Consider the following 18,578-nt stretch of genomic DNA (forward strand, 5'->3'; position numbering starts at 1 on the left):
CCGAAAGGATACGATGCGACACCAGCTGGTGGTAGCCAAGGAAGAGGAAGGCCTCATCTGCGTTGGAAAGATTAGGCGGAGAAGAACTTGGGTTCACTTAGTGTGCCCAATTGGCGCCGGTTAGCATGAGAAAGAAACGACAGTTGCTCTTTGTTAAACTCGGCCAAAATCGTGTAAGCGGTTACTGCGCCAATCCAGTAGAAGAAGAAGCGTAAAGCATTGGCTTTATAACTTAATTTTTCGAAAAGCAAAATGCTTAAAATTTAAATACAAAGGACTTCAAAGAGTAATTCCTTTGGTTCTATTTTCATTGGTGTAGGTGGCTTTGAGTATGGAGAACTTCTTGATTGATCCCAAGAAGTGGGAGAAAAATCCTTTGTGTCCCGGCAACATTACGGAATCTGATCGAATGTTCAGCAAATCTGGTCCAATCAGCAGTGATAGATGGATTAGATCTCACAATAGACGAAGTTGTTATGTTTAGCCTTCAAGTGAATTTCATTATTTTTGTTTTTGAATTAATTTGAAAAAAAAACACATTGAAGTAAAAAAATTTGACTGATAATTTCGAAGTTTAACCCTGCTCAAAATTCTTGTCATATTGGTTGCAACTTCAAAATCGTCAATAGATTTAACGATGAATTCAAGTAATGATTTATTATATTATATTACTTGGATACCAATTTTACTTTTCGTTATCATATCAACATATTGCTCCCGAAGCGTACTATACGAGTATGCCAGCTTTTTTTCATCCGTTTTTCATTCTTGACTTCTTGATCCTTATACTAGGTTCTTCTGTAAGTTTTGCGGTTCGATAAGAAAAACACAGTTTTATAGTTTCAAATACACTTTGCTATTCAATATAGTCTCCCTGAATATCAATACACTTCTCCCAACGATATTCCAATTTATGAATTGCTGAAGTGAGAATCAGGAAGGGCTACAAAATACGCTTCCACAGCTGTTGTGACCTCATCATTTGATGAAAACGCATGCATTTGTTTAGGTATGGAAACCGATGGAAGTTGCAAATCTGGGGAATACGGTGGATGCTCCATTAATTCGAATTTGAGTTCATGGATTTTAGCCATTGTCAAAATGGTTTTGTGAAATGCTGTCCCTGATGAAAAATATTTTTTTTTCTTTTGCAAACTCGAATGTGTTTTTGTTCCATTCCTAGCGAATGCGGCACCCTTTACGCACACAGCTTTCTGAAATCCAATACTTTAGTCAAAATATTGCTTACACTGCCCAGTGAGATGCCCAGAGCTTCTACTAAATGTCTTTCAGTCACTCGACGATTTTCCAATACGATTTCCTATATTTTTTTCTACGATTTTTAGTGTTGTTGCTGTTTTTGAATGCCCTTGACGCGGAATGTCTCCAAGGTTTGAACGACCACGCTTAAGTTCAGCAACCTATGGTTCTACTGTACTAATTGATAGCGAAAAGTCGTTATACACTTGCAACATTCGTCATAAATTTCTTTTGCTTTCGAACCTTACAAAAATAAAAGTTCAATCACTTGATTTTTCATTGAAGAAAATACTGTGACTCGTCGCTGCTAAATGGCTTGCAAGCAAAGAATTATTTGACAGACTGAAATGAAACTTCACATAAATTCATTCGAAGAGGATACCAGCATAACAAGAAAAGCCGCAAAAATGATCTTAATGAAAATTTGAGAAGCATCTTTTGCATATTTGTGTGTATTTGTCTCCAATTCAACGAAGGGTGTTCCAGCCTAGACCGAACAAACGCGGTAAAGAGTATTATAATTTAATCGTGTGATAAGTTTGAAATCTAACGAAGCGAGTATGTTTTTGAGATAATAAAATTTAAATGATTTGAGAAAGAAAAAGCCAGTCGTTTCTTTCTCATGCTAACCGGTGCCAGTTGGACGCAACAAGTGAACCCAAGTTCTTCTCCAGGTGATCTTTCAAACGCAGAGGAGACCTTTTTCCTCCTCTGTTACGATCAGCTGGTACCGCATCGAATATTTTCAGAGCCGGAGCATTTGTATCCATTCGGACGACCTGATCCAGGCAACGCAATCGATGGAGCTTCGTTCCATCTCCTGCCAAACTCGCCGTTTCTAACCTACACAGATCCAAATATCTTCTCTCAAACACTCCAAAAATTTTTCCCCTCACACACTCCAAGTGATGCCTCATCGGATGTTGTCATCGTCCAATTTTCTGCGCCATACTTTAGGACGGGCATGATGAGAGCCTTATAAAGTGTTAGTTTTGTTCTTCGAGAGAGGACTTTACTACTCAATTTCCCACTTTGTTCGAAGTAGCACTTGTTGGCAAGGGAGATTCTCCGTTGGATTTCAGGGCTGATATTATTATCGGTTTTAATGCTAGTTCCTAAATATAGGAAGTCTTTTACAACCTCGAAATTATAACTGTCAACTGTGACGTGGGTGCGGACTGTTTGTTTGATGACAAGAGGTACTTCGTTTGCCCTCGTTCACCACCAGACCCACTCGCTTGGCTTCTTTGTCCCTATCTTATCGAGTAAACCTCTGAGTTTCTTATTTAGGCAAACGTTTTCAAATCGTCCGCTTATACTACTAAACCCTATAGGTGCTCCCGTTAATATAATTAATAGGAAATATTTCCATGCATAACGATTTTTGTTTAGTCCTAAACAGGCCCAACCCTTCGGTTACTAAATTTGCCCAACAGAAAGTTTACTCTCAATAAATATGTAAATGATGTTAATAACCATTTACTATTGCAGTCCACTTAATGATCTCATAACAGCGTACTTATGTCCATGGGATTGTGTTCGCAGGGTCAGTCGGTGTAAAATTGTATAATGGACACATTATCTCTGCAGTTGAAAATTGACGCATATCTGTCTGGTGTTTCGAATCGCGTAAATGCATTCATTTCCAGTACACAATACGCGTTGATATATCTTTTATCTTTTTTATTGTATTTCTTGACTTTTTATTTTTTATTAATGAACTTTTAATATCACCCCGGTTGGCATTTATGAAGTTGGCTTGGGAAAAGGGAATCAAAGTGAAACAATTTATTGACACCAAATCGAATATGTAAGAAAGTACCAATCCGCAGGCCATTTTTTGGCATTTGAACGTAAAAGAAATGATTAATAGTTCAACAAAAAATGAGGCAAAAATTTAAAATTGACTTGAATCAAAACGAAAACAACAAACGAATGCGTGCGCGTATGCGTTCGAAAGTAAGCGTGAGGATGGAGCGTACGCGTACTGCGTAAAAGTGTTGGAGAAAAATTCACAGAGAAAAAATGCACAATTTAATTTGAAATCCAGCAATACATAAACGCTGAGTGAACTGAATTCTGGGAGAGCGGCAAAGGCGGGTTGCAAAAGTGGGTGAGTTGCTGCAGGTAAAGATAATATTTGATTAATGATAAAATCTGGAACAAAGCAAAAGGGTATGCGTAGAAAGATTGAAAATATTGAAGAGCAGAATGATGGGACAGTGATCGACACAGAAGTGTATGTGCATGCATACATATGTACAAGAACAAATAAAGGTGGATAGATGGTTGAGTCGAGTTGAGTAGTGCGGAAAGATGAGGGCAGTCTTTTTGGTGCTCAGGCATACTTGCGCAGTGTTTTTTGAACCCAATAAGAGATAATAATGCTATAGTAGGCTTACCATGGATCAACCTGTATCCATTATTGGCTGGGTTTCGGCACATACTGTCCTAAGACATCTTCGTGCCACAAGCGCTCAGGCATCATCAGCGTAAATTTTGTTGTTGTAGAACTCGCTTATTTCCGTGCGAAAGAAGTCCACTAAGAAATATCTAAGGAGTGGTGAGAAAATGATTTTGATGATAATTTGATCAGAGAGCAAACTCTCAGGTAGAAATAATACAGAGGGACCTACAGTTTTAAGCCGACTTCGAACGACAAATGGTTTTATGAAGAGCTTTTTCATGGTAGAAATACAATCGGAGGTTTTTCATTTCCTGTCGAGGGCGACCGCTATTAGAAACAACTTTTTCTATCATTTTGCTGTTCTATGCACGGAGATTCGATTCTACTCACACCCGAATGGTAGTCACCTAGCAACCCATTCGGCTATGGCGGCCGCCTAGATTGACTTAAAGTTGCCAAAAAAGGAGATAAAGCGAAACTTTCAGTGTATCTTCAGTCACCATCCATAACATTATGTTCAAATTCGGTGTATTGGGTCAACCCACTTCCCAAGCCGGTATTCTTTCTCTGCTGGACTTTTCGAGAAAACCAAGTTTATGGGAAAGTTTATTACAATACCTCTACATTTTTCAGGGTTTCAGTCGACGTTATGGTGGGCAATGTATTCATGTGGGGGGTGGGTGGGCTACTGCAAAGTGTTTGACTGGCGTTAACCTGGCAATGCCCAACACTACCCTTGCAAGTACAAATAAGGCAGCTCACGGCCTCCGAGATTAGCTCAGGCACTTCCCGGAAACTGGTATCCCATGAGATGCTAATGTCAAAAGACGCCCTAGTTGTTTACTGTAGTATTCTGAGATTTTAGAAAACAAAGTCCCGGGCTAATACTGCAGCGCTCCCGTCATCAAACGCCACCATTAAGTTAGTGGTGCAGGCTCATTTGAGAAACCCTGACTAGTTCCCGTTCTGGCTCAGAATTCTATTTTCCATGATCAAAATGTTTGAACGCGCGGCATACTACAAACCGAAGCCTCACTGGTAGACACATAGGAAGACGAGCCTATAGCATGCAGCTGGCTACAAAAAAAGGTGGACCTAGACGTGGGTGAATAGAACTGGTTCATTTTATGGGAAAGTAGTCTCGGGAAGGGAGTCTCCCCAGAAGAGGAGGAAGGGAGTGTGTGAAGTCATTTTGAATTCACCACACAAAAAAACATAACAAACAAATAGAAAAATATTTACTATAGATTTCGAGACCAGCAAACCTTTTTAAGAGATACTTTCGTATATACATCCATGTTTGCTCTTCATGAAGATTGAGCTATACACCCCTTTCCAATTAATTCATGGGTCTAAATAAGTCGAGGAAACCCGACACTGATAGTGCCTCCGTCCTGCTAAAATTAACTAAAGGCAGCCTTTCAAACCCTTCGCGGTGAGGGAAGCTCATACCTCGAAGACCACATGCACGCCCAGGCAAACTTACGGCTCCTGAATAAATTTACTATTCAATGGCACTGGACGTAATTTTTTGATAAATTTCAAAGGAAGTTACTTGGCTGTATATAGGAGTTTCGGTGCAAATAGGAGATTCCCAGCCGCGGGCAGTAGCGAATGAAAGCGAAAGTTAGTTTTATGTATAGAGTACAGCCCGCGAATACACAATTCCCTTTAAATCCATCATCGCCCTCAATGACTAATAAAAAATCTGATATGGGTGTGTGTGTGCGTACGTAAGCTTGTGTTTACTTTTGGACAAAACATCATAAAGTTCAGTAGACACGCTGCACCACACACATACACAAACATATTCACTGCTGAAAGTGGCCTCTTTCGTCGCGGCTAGGCATTCCTCGTGGCTGCGAGTAACTTTGCGGTGAATGGACGGCGTTTATTTAGCACGAAACTGCAAAGTAGTTTAATTAAATATAGCGAAGCTGCAACTGAAGAGCTGAGCAGACAACTTGACGGGAAAAGTTCTGCCACAACTTAAATTTTGCAACGAACAAAGTACGCAACGAACGGTGACGCACAGAGCGGAGAGCATCAGACATGGTGGAGTAAGTGTACATCTGTTTCTTTTATTATCTTGGCAGTAACTGCCCAACGCATAATTACTACTTGCACTTACATAAGAATGTATGTACAAGCATGTAAACGTGTAAATATTTATGTCTCCCCAATCATTATTTTTTCACGAATCTTCATTTGGTGCTTTCTTAATTCCTCTGTGCCAATGTTGGAAGCCACTTGAAATGATCAGAGAGTGGAAGTTGTGCTGGTACATATACGAAAGCGAGTGTTCCTCTTCTTTGAAATTGAGTTCAGAATCTGCTATCGATAGCAACTACTTCTATAAACGTTCGGACGTTTGACGTGGGCTCCGTAGTATTTGGGCACATGTGTCAGTGACGCTTAGAAGGAAGACGCCGACGGCAAACCTTCGGTCCTTCCTCTACCATTCGTGCGAATGCCTCTAGGTATGTGTTTTGGGTGGTTATGTGGTAAAAATACATCAATCTATTATTTCGAATCGCGACAATATGAATGTAAAATGCATGTTAGAAAATTGTGGCATCATTTCAATCATTTCAGTTGCATGTATTTACTTATATATGTATATATCATACATTTTGTCATCTAATAAATTACAAAACTGCACACAAGACTGATCTGTGTGAATTTTCAGATAAAATTGTTTTCATATAAAAAGTTAAGAAATAACCATTAAGTATTACAGTTTATGTGAGTAAAATACGTCTAAAATATCCAAGATCTTAAATCAACTTCAATTTAGATCTCCCACACATATCTAAATAGTGTGTACACTGTGCTCAGCAGCTCTTCTTCTCTACATCCCTTGTTATGACCTCCCAAATCTACTCGTTAATATGAATTCTCTTTGCCTGCATATGCACATATGTACGTACATAAGTACACATGTACAAATGATCCATTCAACTAAGTAAATACATAGCATAGGCCATTGTAATGGGACGAAGAACCTCACTCCCACCCTCGCTTGTGGATGGCTTCGTAACAGTCACATTGAGCATTGCCTTCATTCTCTTCCCAGCATCGGTCGGTCACGAATAGCAATAATGCCTTTGTCACCAGATCTGCAATGTCATTGGTGCATTGGTGCTCGCCCCCATATTAAAATGTCGCCTGAAATCAAAGCTAAAGCCAAGATTCGCTTGCGGCAGAGGGAGAAGTAGCGAGTGGCAGCCATTAGAAAATGCCTTCGAGTGAAAGAGACATTCAAGCCAAGGAGACACAACAAATGACAAAATTTAAACGAGAAGAAAAAATCACCACCAACAACAATAACCCTATGTATTTACGAAGTTAAAGCAAAGAGCAATAACAACAACTCAACGACAACGACAACGGCTATGGCAAAGGCAAAGCAAAAGGTAACGAAGCCATACAGTACTAAGCTAACCAGCGCCAACATTCAGGGTAAAATACAAAAAACGAGCTGAACCAAACAAAACCAAGCAGTAAGCGACAATAGCAGCCACAATGACGCTTACATTAGCGTCGACCGAGACGGCGACGCTGGTGTCGTTCGGTAAACTGTCGTACGTTACAGAGAGCGAAATTCACAACAACACGACAGCGACGCTGACGGCTACTTTGCAGCGAGAAGTGAATGGGAATTGACGTTTCATTCGTACGAATGTGAAAACGGAAAAGTCAACTCGCTTCACCTCTGTCACACGCAAAGGCGCAAATGGTGGACACTCAGTGCTCAACACACACCAACCAACAAAAAGACAAAAACAAAGAAATTATGAGCAATGAAGAGGGCAGCCGCTCTCCAATCAACGATAGATAGCCCGAGTAAAACGAATGGGTGTGCTGAGAACAACACGAAGGAAATGAGCATAACTATTGTTGTTTTGATCCCATTTCGGGTGGGGGTCTGGGAGTAGTCTGTAGCAATAGCAAAAAGCAACAACACCAAAGCACAATGCGACGGTCACCAGCGTCGCATGTCAACCGAATATGGTCCAGCGCGGAAACATGCGACACTGTGCGAATGAATAGGACTAATAGTAGCTCTATATGAAGAAGTGTATGTGAGAGAGGTGCAGAACGATAAAGGCATAGCGGTTGCGTATGTGGGCATTAGTGGTGTGGGCGCAGTTGTTGTTGGTAGTCGGTGGGACTGGTTGGTAAATACCCATATATTTGGACGAACGGATAAGCGGGTGCGTTGCTTGAAATTTGTGTCGTCCTACATAGTTATATATAAACGACAGAATGATACTAAAGCACATTCAACCACACATATACATAGATACAAAATAAATAAATATAAGAGATAAACCAAAAATGGCATGCGTTGAGCTGTGTATAGGTTGATTTCAATGGACATATAATCTTAATGTACATGCATATGTATGCATACATACATATATGATTGTACATATCTTAGCATGCTTATTATTGTAAACATATGTTCATATGTATATATGCATTACATACATACACTTGTATCATTGCAACGGAGAATGAAGAGACCGCAAATCTTATTGGAAGAGAATTATTGAGACACTGCCAGTATTGCTATGGGAAACTTTTAATATTAGTGCCGTAGTAAGTAGCAAGCGCAGTGTTATTTTGTTTTGGGCGAGCGGATTAGCGATACTTATTATATTATTTTGCTTAAATTTTGCATAAATACGTATGCTATTAGAGATAATAATTTGTATGTGGCTACATATATGCACATTCATGTGAAGAGTTAAATCCGCAAGAGATAATCACATACTCATTAAAACGAAAACTACATTACCGACAATGCTTATGCTTGTTCACATTTGTTTGCATATATATGTACGTACGAATGTATGTGCATATATGCGTTTTTCCATTTGCTCTTTTGGTAGAGCCCCTCACTATATATGGCTAGAGGAGTGAGTGAATGCGTCATGATGTGAGTGGTGGTTAAAGTGAAACAGTTGACAGCACTGCTTACTTTTTGTGCTCTTCAATGCTGTTCTCCTCTGCCAGCTACGTTCTTGCCTTCCACCACGTGCTGTTACTGCTAAGGTGAGCACCCAAGCCTTTGACCAGTTTCACAGGCGGACTGTAAGAAAAGGTAACATGTAGCCAAGCAACAACATGAAAGTCAAAGTGTCCGCCTGAGTGTCACTGAGCACGCAACTACTCGCAAACACGCACTCAAGCAAACGCTCTTCTACACATACTCAGCCATGGCTGTACGCTGAAATCAGACAAAAACAAACACACAGATACAGGCAATTGTCTCTTTTGTCATTCTAAAATATATGTGAGCTGCTCATAGCAGAATGTGCTGATCGATCGCACAACGCTGTCGCTGCTTACTGCGCTGGGCCATTTCGAATGACTGCCGTGCGACAGGCCTACTGAGAGACAGTTGGGCTGAACTTGTCGTGTTGTGCGTATGTTTCGCTGCTACTCATCGAGTGGCGCAGTTGTCCTTATCGTCGGTGTCTCACACAGCATTGTTGTCGAACTAATTTGGCTGAGAGCGCCGCAGTAAAGTGTCCCCAAGCAGCGTCGTCGCAGTAGAGCACAACAAGACGACAGCGCTGGCAAAAGCCAACCAAGAACATTGTACTCGTACCAGCTGCAGGCGAGCGTATTGGTATTATTGGGTCTGTAGTTGCCTGTGGCAGCGGGTCGTGCGTGTGTTTTTTGTGGTAGTGTAAGAGTAAGTGTTAGTGTCAGTGTTAGTATTAGTGTCAATGTGACCGGTGGTGGTGGTGAGCTGGTATGAGGCGCTACGAACAAGAAGTTGTCGTTGTAGAAGCGACGATAGCAGAAGTTGAATTCTCACAGCGACAAAAAGTGCCACAGCCAGTGAGGCAGTCACAGTCAGTGTCACCCACGACTTTGTAGGAAGTGGACATACATGACATATGTGCAGGAGTGAAGTAGAAAAAGTACGACGGGTACAATTTGGATAAGAACTAGAATTTGTGTGTTGGTTTGCGAAAGAAAGGCAACAAATCGGAGGAATAAATTGTGTTACATGTCCAACTAATAAAAGTACTGACAGTGGAGCAAAAAAATATGTATATGTACATATATATCAGTAATAATAAAAAAAGTTAATAAATATGTAATCGCGTAAAAATGAAAGACTGAAATGTTTTGTGAAGTTAAGAAAGAACATAAGCCTAAACTTGTAAATTTGTAATTTTGACCAAAAACTGAAGTTCATCTTTAAAACAACAAAATTTAAAATTAGCTAAAAGGAACATAATTTTGAGAACGTGCAAAGAATATTCCGCTAAAAGTGCTTGTTCCAAGGGATTTTAGAAACGACTCTATTTGTTTTACGAAAAGGTAAGCCAAGTTTGATATCCAAACACATTTTGTGCATGACTTCTATATCATATATGTATGTACATATATACTATATTAAGAGTGGCAGATGCAAATGCATTTGATAGTGCTTGATTGTACCGTCGGCATAAATAGTTTTGTTACTAAACTACAAAAAAATAAAAAATGTTATTATATTGTTACTATCATAAAATATTTCCCATCAAAAATGTGAGCGCTTTGAAACTTAAATTTTCACCTGAAATATTTCGCTGCTCCAGTAAAGTTACCATCCGCTTGAGAAGTCACTAGTGGCGGCAGTCAATCAGGAATATGAAGTCGTAAAAATGCAACAGTGCAACAGTTTTGCGCAGATCCTTCAGAGAACGAATGCAAAGTTTATTGGGAAAATAGGAGCTTAAACCAATTTCACGAAAATGCTTACTGAACCATTACAATTTCTAATACTTTGTAATAAATGAAATAAATCACTTCTTGTCCCCAGAAATCATTGTTTTCATGTAGAAAATACATCTGATTCTAGCTGCCCATGCAACGTCATAGCTTCACTATCCCATTTCAGCCGACCTCAAATGTTAATTAAAAATATTTAACAAATTAATAATTGGACATAGGACTGATTAAGCCACTTAATGCCAGTGAAAGTAAAAGAAACCAATTTAGCGGAGAGTTGTGAGAAGAGCAAATCAGAGTCGATAGCTTGCACGGTCAAGCGGCTGTATGGCAGTACAACGCCAGCGCCGGGTGCTCCGGGTTAAGCGCGTTCAAAAAGGCCACTTAAATACCATAATTAACAACTTGACAAGCCAAAGCACTAAAAGACCTTGTTTTTAATAACTTCAAGCAACTATGAAAAATAAGCCAAATAAAGACACTCACAAAAATTAAATAAAATAAAACTATAACAGACTAAGCATGGTTAACGGTGTTTTTTTTGGCGCAGTTTTGATTTTTTTCATTCTATTTTTTCTTTATTGTCTGTACATGAGCAGAGCGACGTGCCGACATTTTATCATCTTGTTTTCAGCGTTTCTTATTATTAATTTAGTTTAACTGTGAGAAAAACCGACATTAAATGCCTTTATTAAAAGCACCAAAGAGCGAGGCCACCACTGGCAAAAAAAAAAAATGGAAACAATAATAATAAGAAAATCTGTATAACAACGGCAATAAATCTGAAATATGCTGGAAATAAAGCAAGCACTATGAAAATACTCAAGAATGCCACATTGGAAATGTGGGGGCCAAGTGGCCAAGCGTCCAATGAAACTTACGTACCGCGAAATGATAGACGACATCTTGCAGCCGCGAATGAGCTGACATCGCCGATGGTGCTCATATTTTTTAATTGAAAACGCAATCGAGGCGAACAAATACGTATAAAAATCAGCCAATCGGATGGGCCCAGAAATGTAGGGTCATGGCAACTCAATTGACAGCGCTTGGCGCAATTAAACCAATCACTGCCAATATGCCAATTACGCGTGGATTTGTGTATGTAACGCGCGTTTTCAAATGCATACGTATGTGTATATGTATGAGTGTGTATGCATTTGCATATATCATTTCAACAACTTTGTATGACATGAACTGCCAGAGACTTCATTTGAAGTCAAGAAGTCGATTAAGGGACCCAAAATATGGCAACATTGACCAGCGATCAGCGCATATGTTAGTATGTACACACGTACATGTACGTTTCTTACGTTTATGTGCAGTTATAAATGATCTATCTGCATGATGTCAGTAAAATGTAATTATAAATTGGACGGGAAACCAGCAACGAGCAACTGCAGCACAACTTGGGACAACTGTTGCAACCAGATACCGCTCGGAGCTAAGGTTGCCACTTCTACTGCCGCATCTCGCACCCCCTCGACTTGGTGACGCTGTCGACCGCTTTAGCTTTTAGTGCTTGTCGTATCCCGCTAGTATCGCATTTGTGGCCGTCATTAAAAATGTTTTGTGATTTTTGTCCACTAAAGTACTCGCCGCTCTCCTTTCAGCGCCTGCACTACCGTGGTAATACGGTTTTACAACTACTGGTCTTCAAATTTTATGACATCAAAAGGCGGCCAACTCTGCTGCCAAGTCCGCCCAGATCTATTCGCCGCGTTGAGAAGAGCACAAAAACTAACAGAAAAATAAAAAAGAACTAAAAAATCGTCCTCTTTGTTGAGATTTCACGACTTGTGCATGCACGAAGATTAGCTAAAGGCAGGGAGGATGGAGCGGCTTACAACTACAACCATAGCAATCAAAAATCGAAGCGCCAAGTTTGCCGCTTCGCCTCGTCTTCGGTGCTATTGTTGTTGATTTTATTGTCGTTATTGCGTTGTACTAGTCAAATAAACATGTGTACATATGTACGTATGTGTGTATGTATGCATGTATTTGCTGTCCACAGCTCTTTGTTTCTCCTCTAGCAGCGATCGTTGTGATCATTTTAAGCTACTTTTTGTCTTCTAATTTTTTGCGTTTCTTAATTTATCTTTCTAATGGGCTCGTAAAATCTGTAAACACTCGACAGGCCGCTTGTTTCTGCTGCTTGTAAATTGACATTGAGGCCATCAAAGTTGGCAGGAGGCGGGCTAGAAGCCCCGTCACCCTAGTGTGTCCGATGACGTTACTGCTGGGCTGGAGTGGAACTGCTCCGCTAGGAAATTCCAGAGTCATGCGATGCGATGGCTTGAGACTGTGGTGGGCAAGGGCCCCCAACTTTATTTTTACAAGCGCGAAAGCACAAAAAATATCTGAAAACTTCGACTATCAATCGAGTTTTCGTAGCATTTGGGTTATTCCCGTTTTTATTTTAGTATCTATGTACAGACCCATGTATATTTAGGAGACCAAAAACACAACCTCAATAGTTTTAATAAATTCTTACCAATTGGCGGCAGACTTGAAAGGGTTCTGCCGTCACCTGGTTTTAACGTCTTGCGTATCTTACCTTCAAATTTATGTGCATGTAAATATATATATACATGTAAAACGCACACACACACGTAGGCATGCCATGCATTATGGCTTTATAATTACCAATGCACTCGTACCAATGTGTGATCCGATCGGTGGTGCTTTTAATGGCTTGTTGTATTTTGTTAATGTCTTTTTATACGCTTTCTCACGTCAAATATTTGACCGCTAAAGATTTTGTCAAAGAATCTTAAAAATGCTCAGTGGAGCGCGAGAAAACAGCGATTGAGTGCTAAGAAAGCTCATTAGGATTTTATAACAGTCGCAACCTGGCTACCTAGAAAATAGAATAAACATTAAGCCAGGCACACACACAGCCAGCAGCACAATAAAAGAGCTAAGCGGCTAAAAAGAGGCTAAGACGAGATAAAAAAGAAAACACGAATTCATACATACAAGTTAACACTAACAGAAAATCCAATCTAAATGTTAATGATCATCGCATACAATCGCCGCCGATAATAAATCAACATCAAACCAACATCAACAGTCAAAACTCAGCAAGTCCCAGCCAAAGTCGTAGCTGAAGTCACAAAGCGAAAAAGAAAAACAAGCAGAAACTCCGCCAGCAGCCGGACCGTCATTGAGCTCCCTGTGATAAAAGTGTCATCTTCGTTTGGCTGGTGACTATCGCCGGCGATTGTTGTTGACGCTTGACGAGCGCGCTTGTTGTTGGATCGGACTATGGTTTTTAGGCTGAGCTACTGCTGCCACTTACTTCGGCATTTACAGCTTTGTCGTATACTTTTTCACCGATGTATGTACCTTTGTTGTATTTGTACAAAAAAAAAAACTAAAAAACGCTTAACATAAAAGGAGCGTGTTTTGGAATTTTTTGTCGCTTCTCGTGTTGCTGTTGTTGTACACATTAACAAACTACTGTCGTTTTTACGTCAAGTTGGGCCTTTGTTGCTCCAGACAAGTGACAGATGCTGCTGCAAGCTTCAATTTATGAGTGCGAGTTATTATGAACATACATTCGTACATATGTACATATCTACACATACATATGTTAGCATGTAAGTAAATGTGTCAACTTGACATTTCGGCCAGCAACGCGCGCCGCTTACATGCGCAACGCGTGTAAATGCGTGCGGCAGGCAGGCCGGGTTGAATACAATAAAAAAAAATTTGAATATTTTGGTGACAGTGGCACGGTCCAGCGGTTCAGCAGAGGTCACTTGCTTCATTCGAATAAGTTCGTTTCCTATGCCCTTTTTTCTTGGCCGTTGCCTTTCGTGATTTTATTGCTCTTTTCATTTTTATTGAATGCTGCTGATTGCCGTAAATGAATTTCGTTCCTTGCTTGATTTGTTGCACCCGTGTAAGTCGTAATTGTTTACGATCGATTAAAAACCACCATTTCTCACACGACTTCTCCGATCGTACATGCCGTGGCATCTCCCGTCCCTTCATGTGTCCGTTTCTTGCTGATGGCGATCTCGGCAAATAACTCAAATTGCGGCAAATTATGGCAGCCACTGCTGCCTGTTGTCGTAAAATATTTTTTATGCGCCTGCTGACAGGAAAGAGTTCCTTCAAATACAGATGAATTCAATGCGCGACCTCATTCTGTGTCATAGGAGACTCACATTGATTGTAAAACAGTTCCTGATGAGTTACCTATGACCAGGCTGACCTTTGCAAAAACAATGCAGACCACAAAGCTGAATACTTTCATATTGATCGGCGATGTTCTAAACCTACTGAGCTCTAAGTGGAAAAAGCTACTAGCAATTCTGAAATTCCGTTTTTCGATTTGTTTATTTTTTAGCTGGCAAGTGGAAATAACTATTTTTTTTACTTTTGAGGAGCTCAAGTGCTCGCATTTCTTGCTAACATCAACACTATTGTGAACAGTTTTGAAGATCCAAAGATGGTGGCTGTCAAGGCAGAAGTGTATTTTTGTCACTTCATTCTCGGTTGTTGACTCACCATTCGCGACCTTTCCTTTGCCCACAAAATTACAAAAGGAGTGCCTGACATTTCGCTCCTTCATTTTCGTTTCTTCTGTCATCCTGTTTTTGAGCTTGGCGTGCGAGATCACTTGAATTTATGATTTGAGTTATGTCTTTGCCCCATCGCTTAGGGTTGTATATACCCACATGCACACATACGTGCTTATATGCAATTTTACTGTCCGACTGACGTTTTGTTGATTTTAATACAAAAGCTTAAAAGCTATGTATGCAACTACATACATATATATACATACATGTGTAGGTTTGTGCGGTAGTTTTATGATTTTCGTGAAATGCGTCCTTCAAGGTAATCCTCACACGTTCGCCTCGCTTACTGCGAATTGCTGTTGGGGACATTTATGGCGTAATTTTTGTGGCCTTGATTGCCAGTTGTCCCGAGGTTACGGTTGTCCTTTCAGCGGTTCCAATCTGGCACAAGATGATGTTCATAGAAATGCGCGTCGATCAAAGTCTGATGCATCTTTTTTTGTATTTTCTGCCGCTCATAAATAATCATTTGGCCACTTAAAAAATTAAAATACAAAAATGGAAGAAAAGAAGAAATTTTGCTAATGTCGCTCATAACGCGATTGTTGCCATCTGTGATCTTGCAAATCAATGCACTCAAGTGCGTCTTCGCTTATCCATTTTGACATCAAGGAAATGATGTAATCTTCTTTTCAAGACACTCCACTTCACTCCAATCCAATCTATGTATATATGATACTTGTATATACTTGTATATATATATATATATATATGTATATACATATCTGTACATGGATGTGGCCCGCCTCGCTCTACTCCGCACCATTTCCATTCGTTTCGTCCAATTTCGTATGCATTGAATTTAGTGCGAAGCGTTTTTTAACTGATCAGGAGATGTCATCTTTCTAATTATGCGCAGATGATAGCAAACAAATGCACCCATTCATGTTTTATGCATGTTGTTGTTGGTATGAAGCGCTATTTTAACCGCAAACTGCCACTTCAGACTGTCAATCAAGATTATGCTAGTGGCGGATGAAGCAGAATTGAAATGAGAAGATTCACTATTTTCAGTAAGAGGAAATTTGTTTTAGTTTTTTGTTTTTTTTTTTTGCTTTGCTTTTTACCAGTTCATAGACAAAACGTGTTTTTTATAAAAGTATTCAGACGTAATATTAACACAATAAAATTAATTGAGCCATTCTAATTAATTACTTTTTTTTTGCTCGTTTCAGCATAAAATTTGCAAAATTCCCGAAAGCGGACAAAGCAAAACAAATATAAACAATGGAACATCTTATGTCTGCCTTTATGCCGCCTGCCTACCTGCTGGGCCACCCATCCACAGCGGCGCCTGGCCCCATGCCCGTGTCAAATGCTGCATCGCCCGCCACCTCGCCCATCGCCGGCGCTTTGGCAAAGCCCAAACGTTGGGGCTCCCCTCCCGTTAATCTCGCCGCCCAGTTCATCAACCCCGTGACAGGTAAAAAGCGCGTGCAATGCTCCATTTGCCTAAAGACCTTCTGCGACAAGGGAGCGCTAAAGATACATTTTTCCGCTGTGCATTTGCGTGAGATGCACAAGTGCACCGTTGAGGGTTGCAACATGGTGTTCAGCTCACGTCGTTCACGCAACCGCCACAGTGCCAACCCCAACCCAAAGCTGCACTCACCGCACATACGCCGCAAGATTTCACCACACGATGGGCGCACGGCGCAACAGTTTCCAGTGTTTTCGTTATCACCTGCCGGCCTATTGCCTTCAGCTGCTTTTCCGGGTCTTATGACACCTGCGTCCGCTGCTGCTGCGGGCTACGGTGCACACCCAGCAGCTATGTTTGGTGAATATACATCGCCTGCAAACGCCCCCAGCTTGCAGCAGCATATGTTAGGTAGTCAGGAGCAGATGGGATTAAGTAGTGGCTTCAGGCATAGCTCAACAGGTACAGGCTCCACCTCCGCGTCCGATGCGGAGGGTGAGGATGAAGGCTACTTACTGGACGTACATACCACCGTCTCCAACACAAGTCACGGTGATAGTAATAGTTATGTGGACGACTACTGCCGGGAGATCGATGCAACCGATGATGATGACGAAGCGGCACTTGATGGCGAAGTCAAAGATGAAGATGAGGAGCTGATATCTGTATCCATCGACGAAGAAGCGGAGCTTAATTTTGAACAAATGGAGGACTCCAATGAGCCCTTGGATTTCAGTCTACATAAGCGACGCAACCTAGCAGCAGAGGAGCGTTTATCCAGTCCAATTGCGACTGCAAAATCCACTTGTGGTGCCGCTTGTGGTAGCCCCCGGCGTACAATTGTCTCAAAGTCGAACGGGTTTTCTGTGGATTACTTATTGGGAAAACGTAAGCGGAACAGCAACGAAGTGGCCGAAGAGCGGCTCTCACCGGTGGTTGTGAAAATGGAGCCAGACGGAGAAGCCGTTACGGACTTCACACAAGGCATTGATTTAACACCTCAGCTGGCACGCCAACAAATGCCAAACACAGATCCCTCGACGCAACGTACCACCGAGGCACAACAACTGCGCCTGTTGCAATCTCAGATGTTTGCAGCAGCTGCAGCCGCCGCCGCAGCACAGTCTTCCGAAGCGCCAACCTCTTTGCCAGCGGCGGACTTAGCTGGTGACATGTCTTCACTGATGGGGCCCGCACCAGCACCCCCCATGTGGAACCTGCTCTCAGAGGTGTATCGATCGATGCTCATGAGCGGCGGCTTCCAGCAGCAGACACAGACACAGCCTCAATACAACGAAATGTCAACGAGCGCGATTTCGGTGTAGAGTTCAGTCAGATCAGTCATTACCGTTGTGGCCGTCCTTCCTTGTAGTCATCGTAAACACCGTTACCTTGTTATGTACTATTGTATATATGTATTTTTAGTTGTAGTCTGTTCGTGCTGTTGCTGTTAGAGTCAATCGTTAGTCCCTTTGTGGGCCGTATTAATATATTTTCAGCTTTTAACCACTAATCTTTTTTATTGTAAATATTTATTTTGTATTTGTGTTAGTCGTATTTTTGTAAATTTATCTTATTTTACCTGCGAAAGTATTCATATTTTTTAAACGTAATTTTATTCATCTGATTGGATGCACTTCGAGATGCAATAAAATTTCGATAGGGATTTTCATTCGACAACTTTGGTGTAATAAATTTATTTTAATTATGTAATTTTATATTTAATATTATAAACATTTTTCATAATCAAAATATTCTAAAGTATACGTTGGTCTTTAACTACTCAAGCTAACTGTAATTGATGTACAACGTGTTATCGGGGACTAAATCGAGGATATCCGATTTTTAATGAAAATATTTTGTAACATATCATACCGTTTATTAAGTTTAAGCTGAAGCCAATAAGTAAATTTAGCAAAATGAATAAAAAATTAGTGAATAAAGAGAAAATTTATATGAGCATTAAAAATAAAAACCGATCTCTTATTAAATACAGGGAAACTGAAATTAATTTAGTTTTTTTTACCCAGTGGTTAAAATATGGACAGTCTCTTAAGAGCAAGTTCCGTACTATAGATGACGTCAACCTCTCCGAAATATTGTAGAACAATTGAAAAAAGGGATAGACGATTTTTGATGTTGAACCAATTTTCTAAATCTT

General features: G+C 40.5%; 1 protein-coding gene across 3 annotated transcripts; it reads left to right on the plus strand.

The window, feature by feature from the left end:
- Positions 1–3,232: 3,232 nt before the first annotated feature.
- Positions 3,233–18,366, plus strand: LOC129237231 (protein disconnected). 3 transcript variants are annotated; one of them, XM_054871813.1, is made up of 2 exons: positions 3,233–3,387; positions 16,173–18,366. In XM_054871813.1, the coding sequence occupies exon 2, from the start codon at positions 16,225–16,227 to the stop codon at positions 17,740–17,742; it is 1,518 nt and encodes a 505-aa protein (XP_054727788.1). In that variant the 5' UTR covers positions 3,233–3,387; positions 16,173–16,224; the 3' UTR covers positions 17,743–18,366. The 3 variants fall into 3 exon arrangements, with proteins under 3 accessions (XP_054727788.1, XP_054727789.1, XP_054727786.1); XM_054871814.1 differs by having other exon boundaries at positions 3,233–3,373; XM_054871811.1 differs by lacking the exon at positions 3,233–3,387 and adding an exon at positions 9,341–10,012.
- Positions 18,367–18,578: the final 212 nt, after the last annotated feature.

This window comes from Anastrepha obliqua, chromosome 2 (assembly GCF_027943255.1).
Source record: "Anastrepha obliqua isolate idAnaObli1 chromosome 2, idAnaObli1_1.0, whole genome shotgun sequence".
NCBI lineage: Eukaryota > Metazoa > Arthropoda > Insecta > Diptera > Tephritidae > Anastrepha > Anastrepha obliqua.